General features: G+C 38.0%; 1 protein-coding gene across 1 annotated transcript in view; it reads left to right on the forward strand.

Annotated features, from left to right (window-relative positions):
* The window catches only part of ANKFN1 (ankyrin repeat and fibronectin type III domain containing 1), a 155063-nt gene that overhangs the window by 24310 nt on the left and 113686 nt on the right, over positions 1-17067 (forward strand). Inside the window, exons 4-5 of the mRNA XM_032617038.1 lie at positions 8597-8791; positions 10551-10664. Of these exons, the coding sequence (XP_032472929.1) occupies positions 8597-8791; positions 10551-10664 (309 nt within the window). The remainder of the gene's footprint in view (positions 1-8596; positions 8792-10550; positions 10665-17067) is intronic.

Below are 17067 nucleotides of genomic sequence, written 5' to 3' on the forward strand. Positions count from 1 at the left end.
AAGGTACTACAGGATACCTGGGGGCTATACTTTTGATTTTTTTCATCCATTCGGTATCCCATTTGCCATAACTCATACTCAGTTGAACAACAGCTGAGAAAGACTTGCTCCATAACTGAAAGTCCCTCGTCATAAACCCCTCCCTTATTCTAACTCACATCCTGCCTCCACCCTCGAATCACACTTCAACAGTCTCCAGGATGAATACACCAAATCATCAATGAGGTCCTTGCCTTTCTGAGGCTGCTATCTATTTGGCATCATTTCGGCTCTATAAACAGTAACCGTAAAGAAACTAGTTCTTTTTGGATACCTACCGCGTGCAAATCTGGTCACTCACACGGATGTTATCTCATCTTTTGACCCCAAAACCTGGCACATATGTAGGTGCTGATAAATTTTCCGTTGAAATTTCAGTTGAATTTTAAGTCCTGCCTAATACTGCTGGGAACTGCAGGTACTGAATTTTAGCACACACACACACACACACACACACACACACACACGTGTACAGTGCACTTGCACACACAATGTATGAAGAAAACTTTGTCTTCAAGTAAGTTACACTGTGGGGAACCTGCTGTTGTTGCCGTTATTGAGTTTTCCAGGCATTGTTTTGAACTTTGGTTGCAGACGTAGCCTGACTGTTTTTATTTCTACACCGATTAATAATATGGCAGAACGCTCCTCATTTTTAGTCTTTCTGCCCTTTCCTATAGCTGCATTCTCCCTTCTCTCTAGACCCTTTCCTCTCTCTCTCTCTGCAATCCTTTGTGAACCCCTCTCTCTCACTTTCCCTTGGATACTGCCTGTGGAACTAAGAAATGTCTCCCAGAATTAATTATGTTCGGTTACTTCATAAAATATGATCGCAGAGTAGCTGTCAGCCGAGTGTGGTGCAGACACCAATGTTACAATTTTGGCAGACTGGTCAGGATGCACCACTATTTCTGCAGTAGTCAAGGGTCCGTGTTGGCGCTGGGACTGGTTCAGGGCACGTCTAAGAGGTGTGACTATAAACTAATGAGGCTGGCTTTATGTAAACAAACACACCAGAAAGTCTACAATCCACTCGAATGTTATCCTTTAAGAGGGTCCACATGGGAGACCCCACACTTGCTCCAACAGTGCTGCCATTGCTCTAAACGCTTTTGGGTTTGTCCTCAGAGCCAGTTTATGAGAAAATCTGACTCATTGCTTAGAGTCACATCTGATTTTTGTTCCAAAACAGCATTGCTCAGCGTCATCACCCTCCATGTTCACCAGTCGTGGTTTCCGATGATTTAGAGAGGTTTCCTGAAATCAAATCCACCTTCAAAAGACAAAGATTTGCAAGCATTAAGACTACGTAAAGAACAAGCCTTAGGCGGGTTGCTAGAATGCGTCCCCAGATGTTTTTATCTGCTTCATGAAAATAGGTGTAAAAATCCTCACCCTGACTTACAAACTTGCTCCTTCTCAAACCTCATCTCAGACTGCTCACCCCTCACCCGTGATGCCCCAGCCTCCATTCCATTCCTTGAACACTCCTCACTATCTTATTAGAAGGCCTTTGGACTGCTATTCCCTATGCTTGAAATGATCAAGTGCTTTTAATCTCGATCATTACTCGGTCTAACTCCTTCTTAACATTTCACCTTAAATGTCACATCTTCAAGAGAGTCTTTCTTTGGCCACCAAATCCAAAGCCTAAAGTCACTTTCTAATCACATCACTTTTCGTTTTCTGCATAGCGCTGAAATCACTGTATGATATTCTTCTCCAGGTTTTGATTTCCTTATTTTCTCTCTCCCCTGTGTTAGAATGTAAACTCCACAAGAGCAAAATTTGCCTCACGTGTCCCTGTATCCCCAGCAAACAGAAGGCGCTCAAAAACTGTGTGTTTAATTGAACGGAATAAATGCCAAGCCTACTTTCACTTGTTTTGAAGGGTGTGAATATATTACTAATTTTGAAGGGAATGATTTTAGTAAATATCAAGTGAATTTATCTCTTTTTGTTTGTTTCCAAATAATTATTTAGACGTCAGGTGGCCATAGCCTAAGTTCCAGTCACTTGCTCTTCAAGAGCTGATAACTGTCTTTTCATTCTTTTATTTTTAAATTTTAAATATACGTGCAACACAGAATATATTCTCCTTGCCAAAAATTAAAACATATAAAGTTTAAAGATACCTTTGTTGGCCCACCCAACACATACATGTGCACATGCACCCACTCACCATGGAGGTTCCTGTCCCTCAATTCTGCCAACATAACCATTGCTATCCTCTAAAGGCATGATTGAGCCAGAGGATCCACTGCCAAGCCTACTCAGAGTGACTGCTGGTGAGACCTGTGTCCCTTCCTGCATGGGCCTCTCCATAGGGCTGTTCCTTAACATGGCAGTTGGCTTCCCAGAGCAAATGATTTAAGAAAGACACAGAGACCAACCAAGATGGAAGCAACAGTCTCTTTTATAACCTAATATCAGAGGTGATATATTATCATTTTTGCTGAATCTTGTTATCTCGATGACCAACATAGATCAGCCCTGGTGCAGGGTGTGAAAACTAAGAGACAGAGATCACTAGGGGCCCTCTTGAAGGCTGGCTACTCCACTACCTATCTAAGATGGTTGAGAATTAAATGTAATAGGTTTAAAACATTTCCCTGGCACATTGTAAATGGTCAAAAAGATTGTTAGCCAATATAACTTGCAGAAACGAAATAAAACAAACCCAAGATTTTCTGGTGGAGAATTTAAATATTTTACCCATCTGTTGTATAGTGTTGTGGAAACACTGTCCAATATAGGCACTTTTTGAAGTTTGTAGGATTTTATGTCCTAAAACTATACTAACATAGACATATGACTGTTGGTACTTGAAATGTGTCCAGTCCAAATTAAAATGTGTTTTAAATGTAAAACTTACACTGAATTTTCAAGACTTAAGTACCAAAAAATATACAAAATATCTAATTAATAATTTTATACTGATTGCATGTTGAAATGATAATGTTTGGATCTGTTAATTAAAATATGTTACGCAAATTAATTTCACCTATTTCTTTTTGCTTTCTTAATGTCACTACTAGCCAATTTTAAGTGATGTGACTCACACTGTATTTCTATTGGACAGCATCGAAAAATCAGCAGAAGATACAGCTACCTTATTTCATATTTAAACTCCCTATGATGTCATTGGGTAATCTGCTTTGGATTTTCTAAATAATTTCTTCAAGTGTTTTGTGTGTTTGTTTCAGAGAAAATGTCCATTTGCCCCCCTGGAGCTGGGGAGACCTGGGCAGCAAGTCCCTTTCTATGTCAATGGCTCTGGCTTCTTAAAGAGCAACAATTACAACTTAAACTGTATAATATGGACTTCGTGAATCCACATTCTGCTGAAAATAGCAGAGAAAAACATTCCAGAGCCCTATGTCCAGGGTGTAATGAGTTCTAGGAGAAGAAAGTTCACAGTAATTAAAACGAAACAATCTCCAAATCACTAAAACCTTTCGGAAACCACACTCTAAGTCCTTGGGAAAACCTGAAAATAAGACAACCGGTTGAGGCCCAGGTGAAACCAAAGTGAATTTTGAGCCTTGAACCTTATCAAGACAGGTAAACTGCAACTTACGCTTTGAGTCTTTGAATTAAAAAACATTTAATTATTAAAATACCTCCATATTATTTCTTTTGACATTCCTAGCTGAAAACAAGTCAGTTGTGAGGTTGTTAGGAGGTTGTCATTTATGATCGGCAAAGATAAATATTATTAACTGCTATTTTTGGTTGCCCAGAGGATGTTGGCTTATAATCAAGGGTTATACCTAAGTGACCTTGTTTTCTCCTTTGAAATAACAGGGTTGAAATTGACATGACTTCGTATATAATATATTTCTGGATGGTAGCTAGAACAGAAAATTTTTATCTGGGGCAAGAGATTTTTTTTTGTATGGAAGAACACAGAGCCATTTTATCAAAACAAGTATTTGATTTATTTTTGTGTGCCTCTTAAAAATATAACACAGACTAATAGGTTTAATAATAATAATACAAACCTCTACTAATTGATAGTCTTCTATGTAAGATTATCACAAGGCCGCCTTGGTGAACAGTGACTTCCCCTCATGAAGGAAATCATACAGGGCCAAAGGTACTATAGGAAGAGGCACTTAAGGCTGATTGTAAGGATCCTTCTAACACTGAGGTTAAATGATTGTCTTGGTGCCCCATATGTCTCATCAATGAAAACAAGGAAAGTGCCAATAACAATAGAAAAGTTGTTGCTACATTGCAAAATGGCATATCATTAGTAATGGGCAAAGGTATTTCTTTAAGCAAGTCAAATGAATTGCTCCCTAAAAGCCTCAGTTAAAAATTAAAATTAGTTTACATTTTACCCTCATTATATTTTTCAAGCTTTAAGCAATTATCAACTAGGGCCAAATTCACCAATTGCAGGGCAAAGGCAAAATACAGAAATGTAAGGATAGTAAGTAGTTGGCAATCAGTAGGTTAGATTTTTTTTTTAAGTTTTTTTTTTATGTGGACCATTTTTTAAAGTCTCCTGAATTTGTTACAATATTGCTTCTGTTTTATGTTTTTGGTTTTTTGGCCATGAGGCACGTGGGATCGTAGCTCTCTGTCCAGGCACTGAACCCGCACCCCCTGCCTTGTAAGGCGAAGTCAACCACTGGACCGCCAGGGAAGTCCAACAGGTTAGATTCTGATGGTGAAGAAAATCCACTTGGTCTGATTATTATTTATCTGAGGATTTAAACAGTAGCCATAATTGTATTCTTTGGACACCAAGTTGCTGCCCCTCCCCCCACTCCCACCCTGTAGTTAATTAGCTGGGCAGGTCTTCTAACAAATGCCCACTCAGAAACACTGGGTGGTAGAAATGCTGTTGATAATTAAACACCACAATAGCACGGAGCCTATTTCAGGAGCCGCCAAGTGGTCTTGCCCCAGCCGGACAGCTCACCACACACTCACAGACCCTCTATTGTGCTGCCTATGGCTGCCCAGAGGGATAGCTGCTTGCCTGGAGAAGGGATCAACTGCAGTAAGAGTGAAAAGACCAAACCTTGCAAACAGATACAGGAGTTCTGGACTCAAAATATCCAGAGGGTAGAAGTGAAAAGAGAATGGACCCAAGGAAAAGGGAAGTGGATGGACAGGAAAATTAATCACAAAATTGACATTAACCTTTCTAGTTTCTATATCCAAACAGCCAACCAAAATGAGTTCACCAATCGTGTGCCAAATAGATAGCAATTAGAACACTGCAATACATAAAGAATAGGTTAATTTGCGTTCCATTTAGGTTTAGAGGAAGTTCACTAAATTTAAGGTTTTTGAGGAAACCTTGGATCATCACCCCACTTCCCTGGGTATCAGTTTCTTTACCTTTAAAAATAAGGGGGTTGAAAAGGTTCTCATTCTGGGGTGGAAAAAATAGGAATGGGGCTCCCCAAACAATCTCCAAGGTGTCAAAAACTTAACCAACACATCATTACTCAAGATAAAATTACAAATTCTAATATGATTATCATATTTACTTGATTTTCCTTAAAACATTAATCCAGTTTGTTAGGTCTGATTATCTAATACTGAAGAGATGCTTCTATTGGCAGTTATATAGGTCACTATTAATAGGGAGAAAAATGATTACTTTAAGTCAGCTGATTTGGCAGTCAATAAAGAAAATCCTTCAAAAGAGAGTGTTCTATTAAACTATTTTAAAATCCATAGGATGAAAATAATAAAAGGTTTGCTTGGTGAAATGGTTTGAAACCATTGGCTCAGTTAGTGCCTCTCCAACTCGTGCATGGAATTACTTCTAACAGAAGCAAGTGAGTAGGTATACTCCCAGGGGCATCTGGGAACTTAGCCTGGGGGAAAAAAAGAGAGAGCGAGAGATCTATAAACTTTCTTTTTTTATCTTCATTTTTTAGGAAAATGTTCCATTCTTCTCCATGATAGAAGTGTTTGTTTTAACTTCTAAATAATTTGCTTTCATCAAAATCTGCATTGAAAATTTGATGCTCCAGAAAGACACACATATTTATTCTGAGGCTTCAGAGATGCCCACTGCACCCCATCAACACCACTACCATGCTATGCTGCATGTTAGGTATCTCACTTTGAGAAGCACAGGGATCTAAATGATTGGAAAACTTACTTGGCTATAAAATTCTGTGTATCTTCCTTGTTATTCTATGAAGAGGTGAATGCTTTTCTTAAAGATACAGAATCCCTTTACCACTACAACGCAAATAGCATTAGGTCTACAGTCTAGAAGTAAAGGCAAAGTCTAGAAACAAAATGTTTTGTGCTAGGAAAAGCAGGAAAAATTTCCAGGGGGAGCCAAGCATAGCTCAAGAGAAGCTGTCCATCTGAAATGCCACCTGGAATTCACACCAGTAATAACTGTTGTGGATATAAAAATTAATAGGGGGGATTTCATAGTATTAGAAAAATTTATTTTTATAAATCATGTGTCTATCACCCAAGTGTTGACGCATGCATATGCAATTCAAACATCAGGCTTTCAATAAAAAGCTCACTGAATGGCTTAGCAAAGACAATTCCCCCATTTTCCCCATAATTTGTAGTGGAAGAAGGAGGGGGGGAGAGTGTAGAGGGTGCAGTTACTGGGTCAATTAATCAACCTGAAAACTGTGACACAAACTCTGACGCCTAACCTATGTCTAAAAATACACAAATGTATACGAATTTGTTTTAAACTGTCAATGCCTATATTTAGGACCTTCCCAGCAAGGCTATAATGAGACTGTGTTTGAGGGCTTCAGTCACAGCAGACTCTAGCATTAATCTGAAGTTAGTTAAATTAACAGCATTTAGTACTGACTTGTCAATCTCACTGCTCCAGGAAATTGCACCTTGAGGCTGCTAATATTGCCAATTTTTCCACAGGAGTATGCGCCCATGTGTGTGTATGTGTATTTCTTTTCTCCAGAACCTCTATGTTCATACACCATCATTGCTTCCCTATATCCACAGCACTTATATTATCATTTATTCTGGCCTCCTTTAGCCTTCCCAAGGGATTCTGCATAGTGTAGCTGCTCAGTGAAAGAGTTTTTTAGCTTTATATTTGTTTGTTTATTTTTCTGTCATGGCTCATGACTGAGGCTTAAAAAAAAAAGTGTGACAGTATTTAGAGTACATGATCGACTGCTATAGCAACATTCATTAACCGTGACAAATCTGCAGCAAAACACTGTCCTGAGTGTTCTAAACAGCAACTTTAAAAAGAAAGAAGAAAGAAAGAAAAAGACTTAACTAATTTTTCATTGACCTCATCTATAAATAAGTTTAGGCTGATGGTGAGCAGGGGCAATAATAAATTAGTATTCGTTTCCTATAATTAATGCAAACATGCCTATATAACCACTTAATTTCCATTTCAAAATATATCTAACAAATTTTCACTTGCATTATCTCCATAATATTTTCTCTCTGGATTAGAAGAGTGAAATGGTTGGATTTCTTTCCCACCCACCAGGGGGAAATATTGTTTTGGTCATACAGAATGTCAACCACATGTTGGTGACAGATCCGCAGAACTTGACTCTGATCTGTTTCATTATTTGTATGATCCTCTACCACATGCCCATGCTAAGGCTGTCTTCTTTCTCTGTCACCAACCAGGAAGGGCTCCACTGAAGTGACCAAGTGACCACCTAGGCAGGCCCTCACATGCATGAGTGCCGCGCGTAAACAGCAAGAAGCAGACTCCCAACCTGACCTAAGAATTTGAAATGTTCTATCATTGGCGTGAACGTTCACTCACACAAGGGAAGGTTGGGTAAACAATATGATGTGAATCAAATAAAGATTAGCACACACTGAATAAAACAGAAATATCAAGCCTGACAACCTCTCTCTGCAAGAGGAGCCAGTATAACTTGCTCTCTTGGGCATGGGCATCTCCAGAAACCGTTCCTCCAATCAGACCACAATCAAAGATCAAACTGATCAAGGATCAATGTCTGATCACACCCAAGTCACCCAACCATCAGGACTCACTAGCTCTACTGGGGCAGCAATAGTGGAACACTTTGTTAGCAATAAGTAAATTGATTAACAAGAACAAAATTACCACTAAGACACACATACAAAAATCTCTATGAACTGGGAAGAATATAACAAACAAAAAACACCAAAAACAAAAAAAACAAGCATATTCTTCAGCAGAATGCAACTTGCCTCATGGACTTTTCTTAAGGCCTTCCTAGTCCTACAAAGCTTTTGCCCCTTAGTGTTTGTCCCTCTGAAGATCAGGGAAACAAACGTGTGCAATGTGAAACAGAAATGGGCCTCATACTAGTGGAATTCTAATTAACTCTGCTAGGCAGCTATTTGGGCCAGAGGGCAATGGGAATCTCTTAAGCTGATAGGTGTACTATCAACTAGTTGTGTCACCAATTAGACCTTATCAAAGTAAGATAGTTAATAATGAACATAGATTCCACTTTCCCCAGGCATTTTTAAAAACCCATAGTAGACTCTCAGATATCCTGCCAACGAAGTAGCATTTCCCCAGAAAGAAAAGGGAGTCACCCCACTTTTTTCCCTTCAGTTGTCAGCCTGGAAAGCCGAGCAACGCACCTCGACGCACTGGTGCAGGAAGCCCAGGAGAGGGTGAGTGAACTGTCTGCTCAGGTGGAGAATGAAAGATTCAGCCTGGACAACACAGAGAAAGAGAAACAACTGAAAGCTTGGGAGTGGAGGTACCGACTCTACAGACGCATGAAAACAGGCTTTGAACATGCCAGTGAGTATAAGCAGAGGACTTGTACATTTAACTAGACTGAACCCTGGTTTGAGACAGCCAGGCCTTCTTATACTGATTTTTTGCAGCTCTACAGGGTCATGGATGGCCGTTGTCAGCCTATGTGGAGCAAGGGCTCTGGGAGGCTGTAAAAGGATCTTTTGTCTTGCTTGATTTTCGGGCTCCTGATAGGTTCTCTGACAACAGCCATGAGGCTTTAGTGCTGCTGGCTTCCCTCTACCATGTCACACTCATCTAGCACTTTCCACCCGCTACACCCTAATGCCTAATGACTTGGATGGTCTGATGCCCTAAGTGCCTATATTTTGTGGATGTGGAGGTGGAAAACCATTTGTTTGCCTATTTGTCCAGTTTCTGCTTCAAGCTCCAGTTTAAGTTGTTTTCAACTCTCTACTATATACAGCTTATATAAACTGACCTTCGGTTAATACAGGCAACAGAGAAGGACAATCAACCCATGAATTACGCTGCTGTCTGCACTTCCATTCTCTTTACCAGTTCTTTCTGTTAGTTTAAGAAAAGCCTTGTTTCTGGATAATACTCATTAGCACTGGAAGGTACTGCTTAGTGCCGCCCTTATATAAAAATTCATATAAAATCCGAACACTTGTGAAACATTAAACTCTTATTCCAATAGGTGATCTTATTTAAACAATAAAAACTAAAAATTAGGCTTGAAAATTTAAACATAAGGGAAAGATGGGTTCATTAGGTTGGGGATTATCCACCTCTGCTTTGTGATATAAATAAACACCAAAGGCAGGGAAATTCTTGTTTTCTGTAGTATCATACACTAAATAGCAAATCTAGGCCGAATCCTTTCTCTTGAAGCAAATAGCTTAAGTAACATTAATGAAAGGCTGCTTTTAACATTAACAATCTCTAGCAATGCTGATACACGTTTTTTAAAAAAAGATATTCAGCAATTGTTTCAATAAATGTATTTACTATGGTACCTCATTTTAGGACAGATTAATACTAGAATCAGTCACATTTTTAGGCTTGATGCCATTTTTAAATTTTTTTCTAAATTACAAAACATCTTCTGGGTGTTAAAAAGTACCTAGAGTGATCAGAAGTCCTTTGAAACCTGAGGTTAGTGGACATGACATTTGCCCATGAAGTCTTTCTTAGAAAAATAGTACCTGATGTAATTGGAAGCAGCCTGAGAGCAAGGCAAGTTAGCATTCCATGCTGGCAAGAGCCCAGAATTGGGCATCTGAAGCCATGGGCTTCCATCCTAGCTATGTCTTCACTGTGTCCTTGAACCAGTAATTTGGCCTCTTTGGGCTGCAGTTTCCCCCTCCTAAAAGTGGGGATGCTGTTACTCGTTCTTTTTACCCAACAGGCTTGCAAAAAGTCTCCAACGAAATGATTTACATGAAAGTACTTTATGAAATGTAACAGTCTCTGTCTACAATGTCAGTTCCTGCTAACACTTTCTGGCCTCCTCTCCACTGGTCCAGCCCAATCTCCTATTGTGTTTCTAAGATAATTTGAGAAGGCTTAACTGGTATTATTTACCCCTTCAGAAGATGTTCTAATGCTCAGATAAGACCACAATAGCAATGAATAAAGGCCATTGAGACTTCTAATGAAAATGTTGAAAAGCAAAATCTATTAGGCTCTACAAACAAACGTTTCCATAGTGTGTGTTTCGGGGTACCCTTTGAAGAGGCAGGAACATTGTTTGAAAAGGATTTGCTATATTAAGATCCTTGTGCTTCTCCTTCTGTCCCAGGAGCCCCTGAGGTGCCAACCAATGCTTGTCTCATGGTAACCAGCAGCACATCACTCACTGTCAGCTTTCATGAGCCTCTTAGTGTCAACGCAGCTGTAGTAACCAGATATAAAGGTACTGGATTCCAAATATTTTCGTGACTGCTCCTTCTTAAAACACAATCCATTGTTTGGGGATCAATTGTGCATTTTGTATGTTTGTTTTTCCTGCTGATGGTATTTTTTCATCCTATTTACTTTTTGGAGTTGAAATATTTCCATAGGCAGTCAAACACAGAGCAATAAAGTGACTAAGAATAAGTCACAGACCCAATTAATATTAGTATTAATATTTCATTCCTGTTTGCAGAGGGCCTGCTCTGTGCATAGCATATGGTTCAGGACAGGACTGAGTAGGACACACTAAAGAATCAGCCTTGATTTACAGGGCTTAGAGGCTAAGATATAGAACATACTAAATAGGGGGCATATAAATTAATAGCTGTAATAGCAGGTAACTAGGGTTGAGAACTAAAACAACAACAACATTGGAGGTCAGAAAAGAAAGAGGGATGGTTAAATGACAGAATCAGAAAGGCCTCAGGGTAGCAGTGGCAATCGGGCCTTGTTTTCAAGGACAGCTGGGAGGTGAAGCAGAAGATATTGGGAGGAAAGTGAACGCCAAGTGGAGAGAACAGTGAGCACAGGTATAAAAGCAAAAACATGCCAGAACAAGTAGAAGAGAGTAAGGGAGCTTGCAGTGGCTCCAGGGGAGGGTTCGTGAGAAGAAGCAGTGAAATGTAATTAGAAAGTGAAACTAGGGTTAGGACGAAGGGGTAGAATGAGGAATTTAGACTTTATGTGATGAACTCTGCAGACCACTGAATAAGATAGGGACAAGATCAGAAGTAGACTTTTCAAAGATTTAAGTGCAAACACTGTGTATGATGTATTGGAAGGCATATGGATTTAGAATAAGAAAATGAATTAGGAAGCTATTCAGGAGAGAGGTCACAACAGCCTGACCTGACTGCTATAGCAGCACTGGGAAAGGAGAGAGCCCACAGGAGAAAGATTTTATGGAGATGCTATGATGATAACAGCCAAGGCTTACATAGTGCCTACTATGCACCAGGCACTGTTTAAAGCCTATATATGTATTAAGTCTATTTATTCTTCACAACAACCCTATAAGGTAGGTACTGTATGGTTCCCATTTTGCAGATGAGAAAACTGAAGCAATGAAATTAAGGACTTGCCTAAAGACTTGCAGCAGAGCCATAAGTATCACATTATGCTGACTCTACATATGGAAATACCCTGAACGGTCCTAAAACCTGATAAGACTCTCCACACATATTCCAAGATGCCAGGCCATATTCCAAGAATTCCTGTGTTCAGGTCCCTACTACTCCCTTGGGCCACAAAAGTGTCCAAGTAGTATATGTGCTTCGTTCCTCCTTCTAGGGCCTGTTCCCAGGAGACACTCCTATGTCTACAAACATTAGTCTACCCACACCCTGTAGCTTTCTGAGTTACTTGGAATTTTCCAGATAACTCCACTCTGTAATATCTTAGGTAAAACAGCATTGAATTGGTTATCACTTTGGGTTTTCTGTATTAAGCTAAGAGAAGGCAACCTGAAGCTGCCTTCATGTATAGCAAATAAATGAAGCCACCAAGAATGGCTGCCCACAGCCATCCTTCAATACAATTCTGATACTTTCTCTTGGTTGCCAAGACTTTCTGAAATTCAGAGCAAGGGCTTGCAGGCAATATTAGACATGGGTATTTTCCTTTCTTTCTACGAACTCTCTCCAGGGCTTTGCTAAAGGGTTTCATCAATGCTGCCTAACTTGACATTTTCTTACATTTGATTAGTGAGCTATCAGGAGCTAATTTATCCAGGCCATCAGGTATATAATACTTGACCATAATGCCAGCAAATTCTATCAACATTCACATATTAACACATATCATCTCAGGAGACTTGCATTTGGGGGAGGTTGAAATGAAAAGTCACAAATGGGTTTTGTTAGTGACTGGAGGGGCTTAATTAAGCATTATAAATAGAATTGTCTGTTGCATTATGGAGTAGGTTTCCCTCTGTTAATTTATAAGGTTATAAATTGAGTCCTTAACCTGACTGCTCTCAAGGGCTACTTAAATTTAAAACAGCTGCCAGACTACTGTACCTAGAGACAGCAGGACAGTTTTTAATTCAGGGTCGAAGTAATTATTTACTTATGAAAATATTAGCAAAATTACCTTGAGACAAGGCTATTTTGTTTGCATTAAAAGAGAAGAAACAATTAAGAAATATACAGAATGAAATGGCAATTATCTAATGGGTTAGAGGGAAGGTTTAACCCTGCAGTATTTAGGGTTTGGCAAAAACGTCTCATACTGTTCTCCAGAACTTCTGGGTTCAGCAAAACCTCAAGCCTATTTTGACACCTGGGTGTTTTCCCCCTTCATGCTTAAGCCAGTTTTTGAAAGAAAATCTGAATCCTTCTGTTTCTTCTTATTTACACTCAACTCATCAACATGTCGGGTTTTGTTTTGGTTTGGTTTGGGTTTTCTTTTTTCAAAAAAAGTTTGTTGATATCCAGAAATATTTTAAAGAGCATCTCTTTATACACCTTCTTTAGGCCCCAAGGGCAATGCACCAGGCCAGCTGCCATCACAATTTGGAGATTAAAGGTGTAAATTTCAGCTAAAAACCCAGAAAACAGTTTTGAGTGAGACCCCCTGGACTTTTCTGCCTGCATCTTCCCTGAAAACAGAGAAATGAAGCTAAGAGAGCTAGTCTGTTTCTAGGTGTTTCCTCCTTGGACTCAAAGAATGCTTGCATCTTTTGGTCCCATCTCACCAGGTTTCATGGCTTACAGAGCAAAACTAGACTTATCTCAGATACACTGCTGCTTTGGACAATTGCCAGAACTTCATTACACACTTTCTCCTCGCTGCCTTGGGTGACCTACCTGGAGCTCTCATTTGCAGAGGATATGTCATTTCCCAGTAGTCCCAAAGCAGAAAACATTTTCAAGTGATTTTACTGCTCTTTGCAGGGTTAGGAGTGGATAGGAAGGTATCCTTTAACAGGTGCAGTGCAGCATCTATTTTCCATCTACTGGATGAATTATTTTCTAGCTTTTTTTCAAAAGCAGGCCTTGAAGTGGTCACACTGCTGTAGATGTTCCAGTGCATGTGGGCAGCACCCTGGTTTGGATGATGCCCTTCCCCACCTCTCTTCTCATCTTGTTCCCTCACAAATTAGAAACTGCCACCGTAATTCCTCCCTACAAAGGCTTTAATAGAAAATTATTAAAACCTTTGTAGGGAAAAGTGGTGGGGAGGGATAAATTAGGAGTTTGGGACTAACATATACACACTACTATTTATAAAACAGATAATCAAACAAGGACCTACTGCATAGCAGAGGGAACTCTACTCAATATTCTGTAATAACCTAAATGGGAAAAGAATCTGAAAAAGAATAGATATATGTATAACTGAATCAGTTTGCTGTACACCTGAAACCAATGCAACACTGTAAATCAACTATACTCCAATGAAAAATAAAAAGTCAAGATTTACCCTTCCCCCAAGGTCACATCCCTATCACCAAGTTAATCTCTATTATGAGTTTAATGTATACCCTTACAAATCGTTTCTTGATGCACGTACACATATATGTATATACACACAGATGTATAGTTTTGTGTGCTCTAATATAAATATCATACTATTTGTCTAGTTACACAGCTAGATTTTTTTTCAGTTCAACAATATACATATGTCAGTGTGTTTGGATCTTCATTCTTTTAAATAGCTGTATAGTACTGCTATTCCATAGACAGAGATGCCATAATGTATTTAATCATTCTCCCACTGATGAACATAGGTGGTTTCAACTTTTTTCCTGTTACATAATGTTGCAATCCTAGTATGTGTCTCTTACCTGTGAGAATATTTTTTTCTGGGATTGTAAACTGGAAGTGGAAATGTTTATGTATTCATATACTCTGTCTCACTGATCTGCCTATACTCATGCTAATGTCATATAATAACTTCATAGTATATTTTAACATCTGGTATAGCAAGTCCCTCCCTGTGGTAATATGTTCCCTTCAAAATGAATTTTAGAATTGGCTTGTCAACTTTAATTTTTTAAATCTTATTGAGATACTATCATATTCCTAAATTAATTTGGAAAGACTTCCCATCCATGACATATCTTCCTAATAAAGTTGAGTTTTACATATTCAGGAAAGTTTAATAATTTTATTTATTTTTTGGTCTTCTTTCCTGTAAAGTTTCATGCTGGATATATTTTACAGTTTTTGTGGCTATTATAAATGAACTCTCTTTTCAAGATATTCTCTAATGGGCTACTGTGGGACAGTAGAAGAGCTATTATAATTTTAAAACAATCTTTAGTTGACTGCTTTACTGAACTCTCTTAGTAACAGCCTTTTTTTCCCCAGTAGATTGTCCTGCACCTCATGAATATTTTTTGTCATTTCATCTTCAAGAAAGGATCATTTTGTCCCTTCCTTTCTAATACTTTGCATTCTTTTTCAGATCTCACTTCATTAACCAGAATCAATGTGAATTCTAGTTCCCATTATATTGTGTATAGTAACTGGGATAGTAGGTGCTCTCTCTTACCTGCTTTTGTCAACATGCATCTAATATTTTACTATTAAGTATGATGTCTACTGTAATCTTCTGGTAGATATCTTTTACCAAATTACAGACGTTTCATTTGGATTATGATTATTGATATACTGTTGAACACAATTTTTAAATCTCCCCTGTGGTTAGAGACACTTTAGAACCTCAAAAGTCATGTATTTGTGCCCTTTTTTTTAGAATTGTTGATCATTTGTCTATTTTATTGGTTTGTTTGAAGAATTAACTTTTCTGATTCATAAAATGTGTTTCTTGCTTATTTTCTATTTTATTAATGTTTGGCTTTAGCTTTGCCAATTCCTATTGCTTTCCGTGGGTTTACTTTATTACTTCTTTCCTAGTTTTTTTTTTTTTTGGAAAACTTAATTTACTTCTTTAGTTACTTTTGTTTCTAATTCATGGATTTTAAGGCTATAATTTTTCCCTGATTACTGTTTTGTCCATACCCAAAAAGTTTAAAATGCATTGCTATAATGATCACTTATTTATAAATAATTTACAATTTGTCTCATTTCCACTTTAACCAAAGTTTTTAGATGAGTTACCTTAAACTTCTAACTGGCCATATCTTTTGCCATAGTTTTATTGTTAATTTCTAATTGTATTATATTACAATAAGAAAAATTTTAAATGTGGACTGTACCCTGTTGAGATTTTTTAAAATTCTTACCTGTGGCTAACCAATGAATCATGGATATGTACCATACTTGGTGTTTGAAAAGAATGTGTAAACCCCATTGGGTATAAAGCGGGAATGGAATGCATGTGTGTGTTATTTAAATCCCTGTTTTTTTCTAAAGTACTTGTCCCTTTAATCTTTGATCTCTGAGAAGCTGCTTTATTTGTCTTGCTTAATGCTGTTTGACTCAGTTTCTGTTTGTAAATAACATTGCTTTCTATGCTTCCATTTGCCTCCTGTCTTTTCTATCTTTTCATTTTCATCCTTTCCATGACACTTGAAATACATTTGTCTCTTGAAAAAGTATAGAGTTAAATTTATTTACTCTGAGAGTCTCTTTCTGTACACTTTTAATTTTCTTTTTGTCCAAAGTGATATATCCTTATAAGAATAGTATTAAAAAGCAAATTTGTACTGAAAGGCTTATTTATAATGAAAAAACAACCCTTATTTGCTCCATTATTACCATCCTTCTTCCCCTCAGAGCCAGCCACTTTTTAACTCCTCCACTTCTCATAGTTACTTGTCTACTTTAATCAATAAGCTTCTATGGCTATTTTTTGATTTAGAAATTGCAGGTCTTATGTATGCAATTAGAATTATAACCGAAAAGAATTTAACTCTCTCACAATACCACACTCATCTACACTTTCTTATTCTCTCAATATAATTATATTTCTATTTTTAGTTAAGGCAACAATGCTTATACTATTATGAGTGTAAGTTTTTGACATTGCAAACTCAAGTAGTATACTTTGATTACATTTCCTTTCCTACGTATTTTCCTCTAATCTCTAATTATATTTTTTCTTTCTTACCCTACTTACCATTATCTTATTCAAAATTCATTTCAAATGATCCTTTCAGCGTGGTACCTATTTTCCCAAGAGTAGTTTTTACTTTCCCTCTCAGAATACTCTCTGCTCATGTTCCACTGTATAATAATAACTCATTAGGTTTCCATTAGGGAAAGGCTCATTAAAACCACAAAGAAATATTACTACATGCATATCACAGTACCAAAAACTTTAGAATAGTGACAGCACCAAATGGCCAGAATGCAGAGGTATCGGATCACCCATACGTTGCTGGTGGGGATGTAAAATGATACAGGCGCTCTGAAAAACAGTTTGGCAATTTCTTAAAAAACGAAACATGAAAA

Source organism: Phocoena sinus, chromosome 20 (genome assembly GCF_008692025.1).
Source record: "Phocoena sinus isolate mPhoSin1 chromosome 20, mPhoSin1.pri, whole genome shotgun sequence".
NCBI lineage: Eukaryota > Metazoa > Chordata > Mammalia > Artiodactyla > Phocoenidae > Phocoena > Phocoena sinus.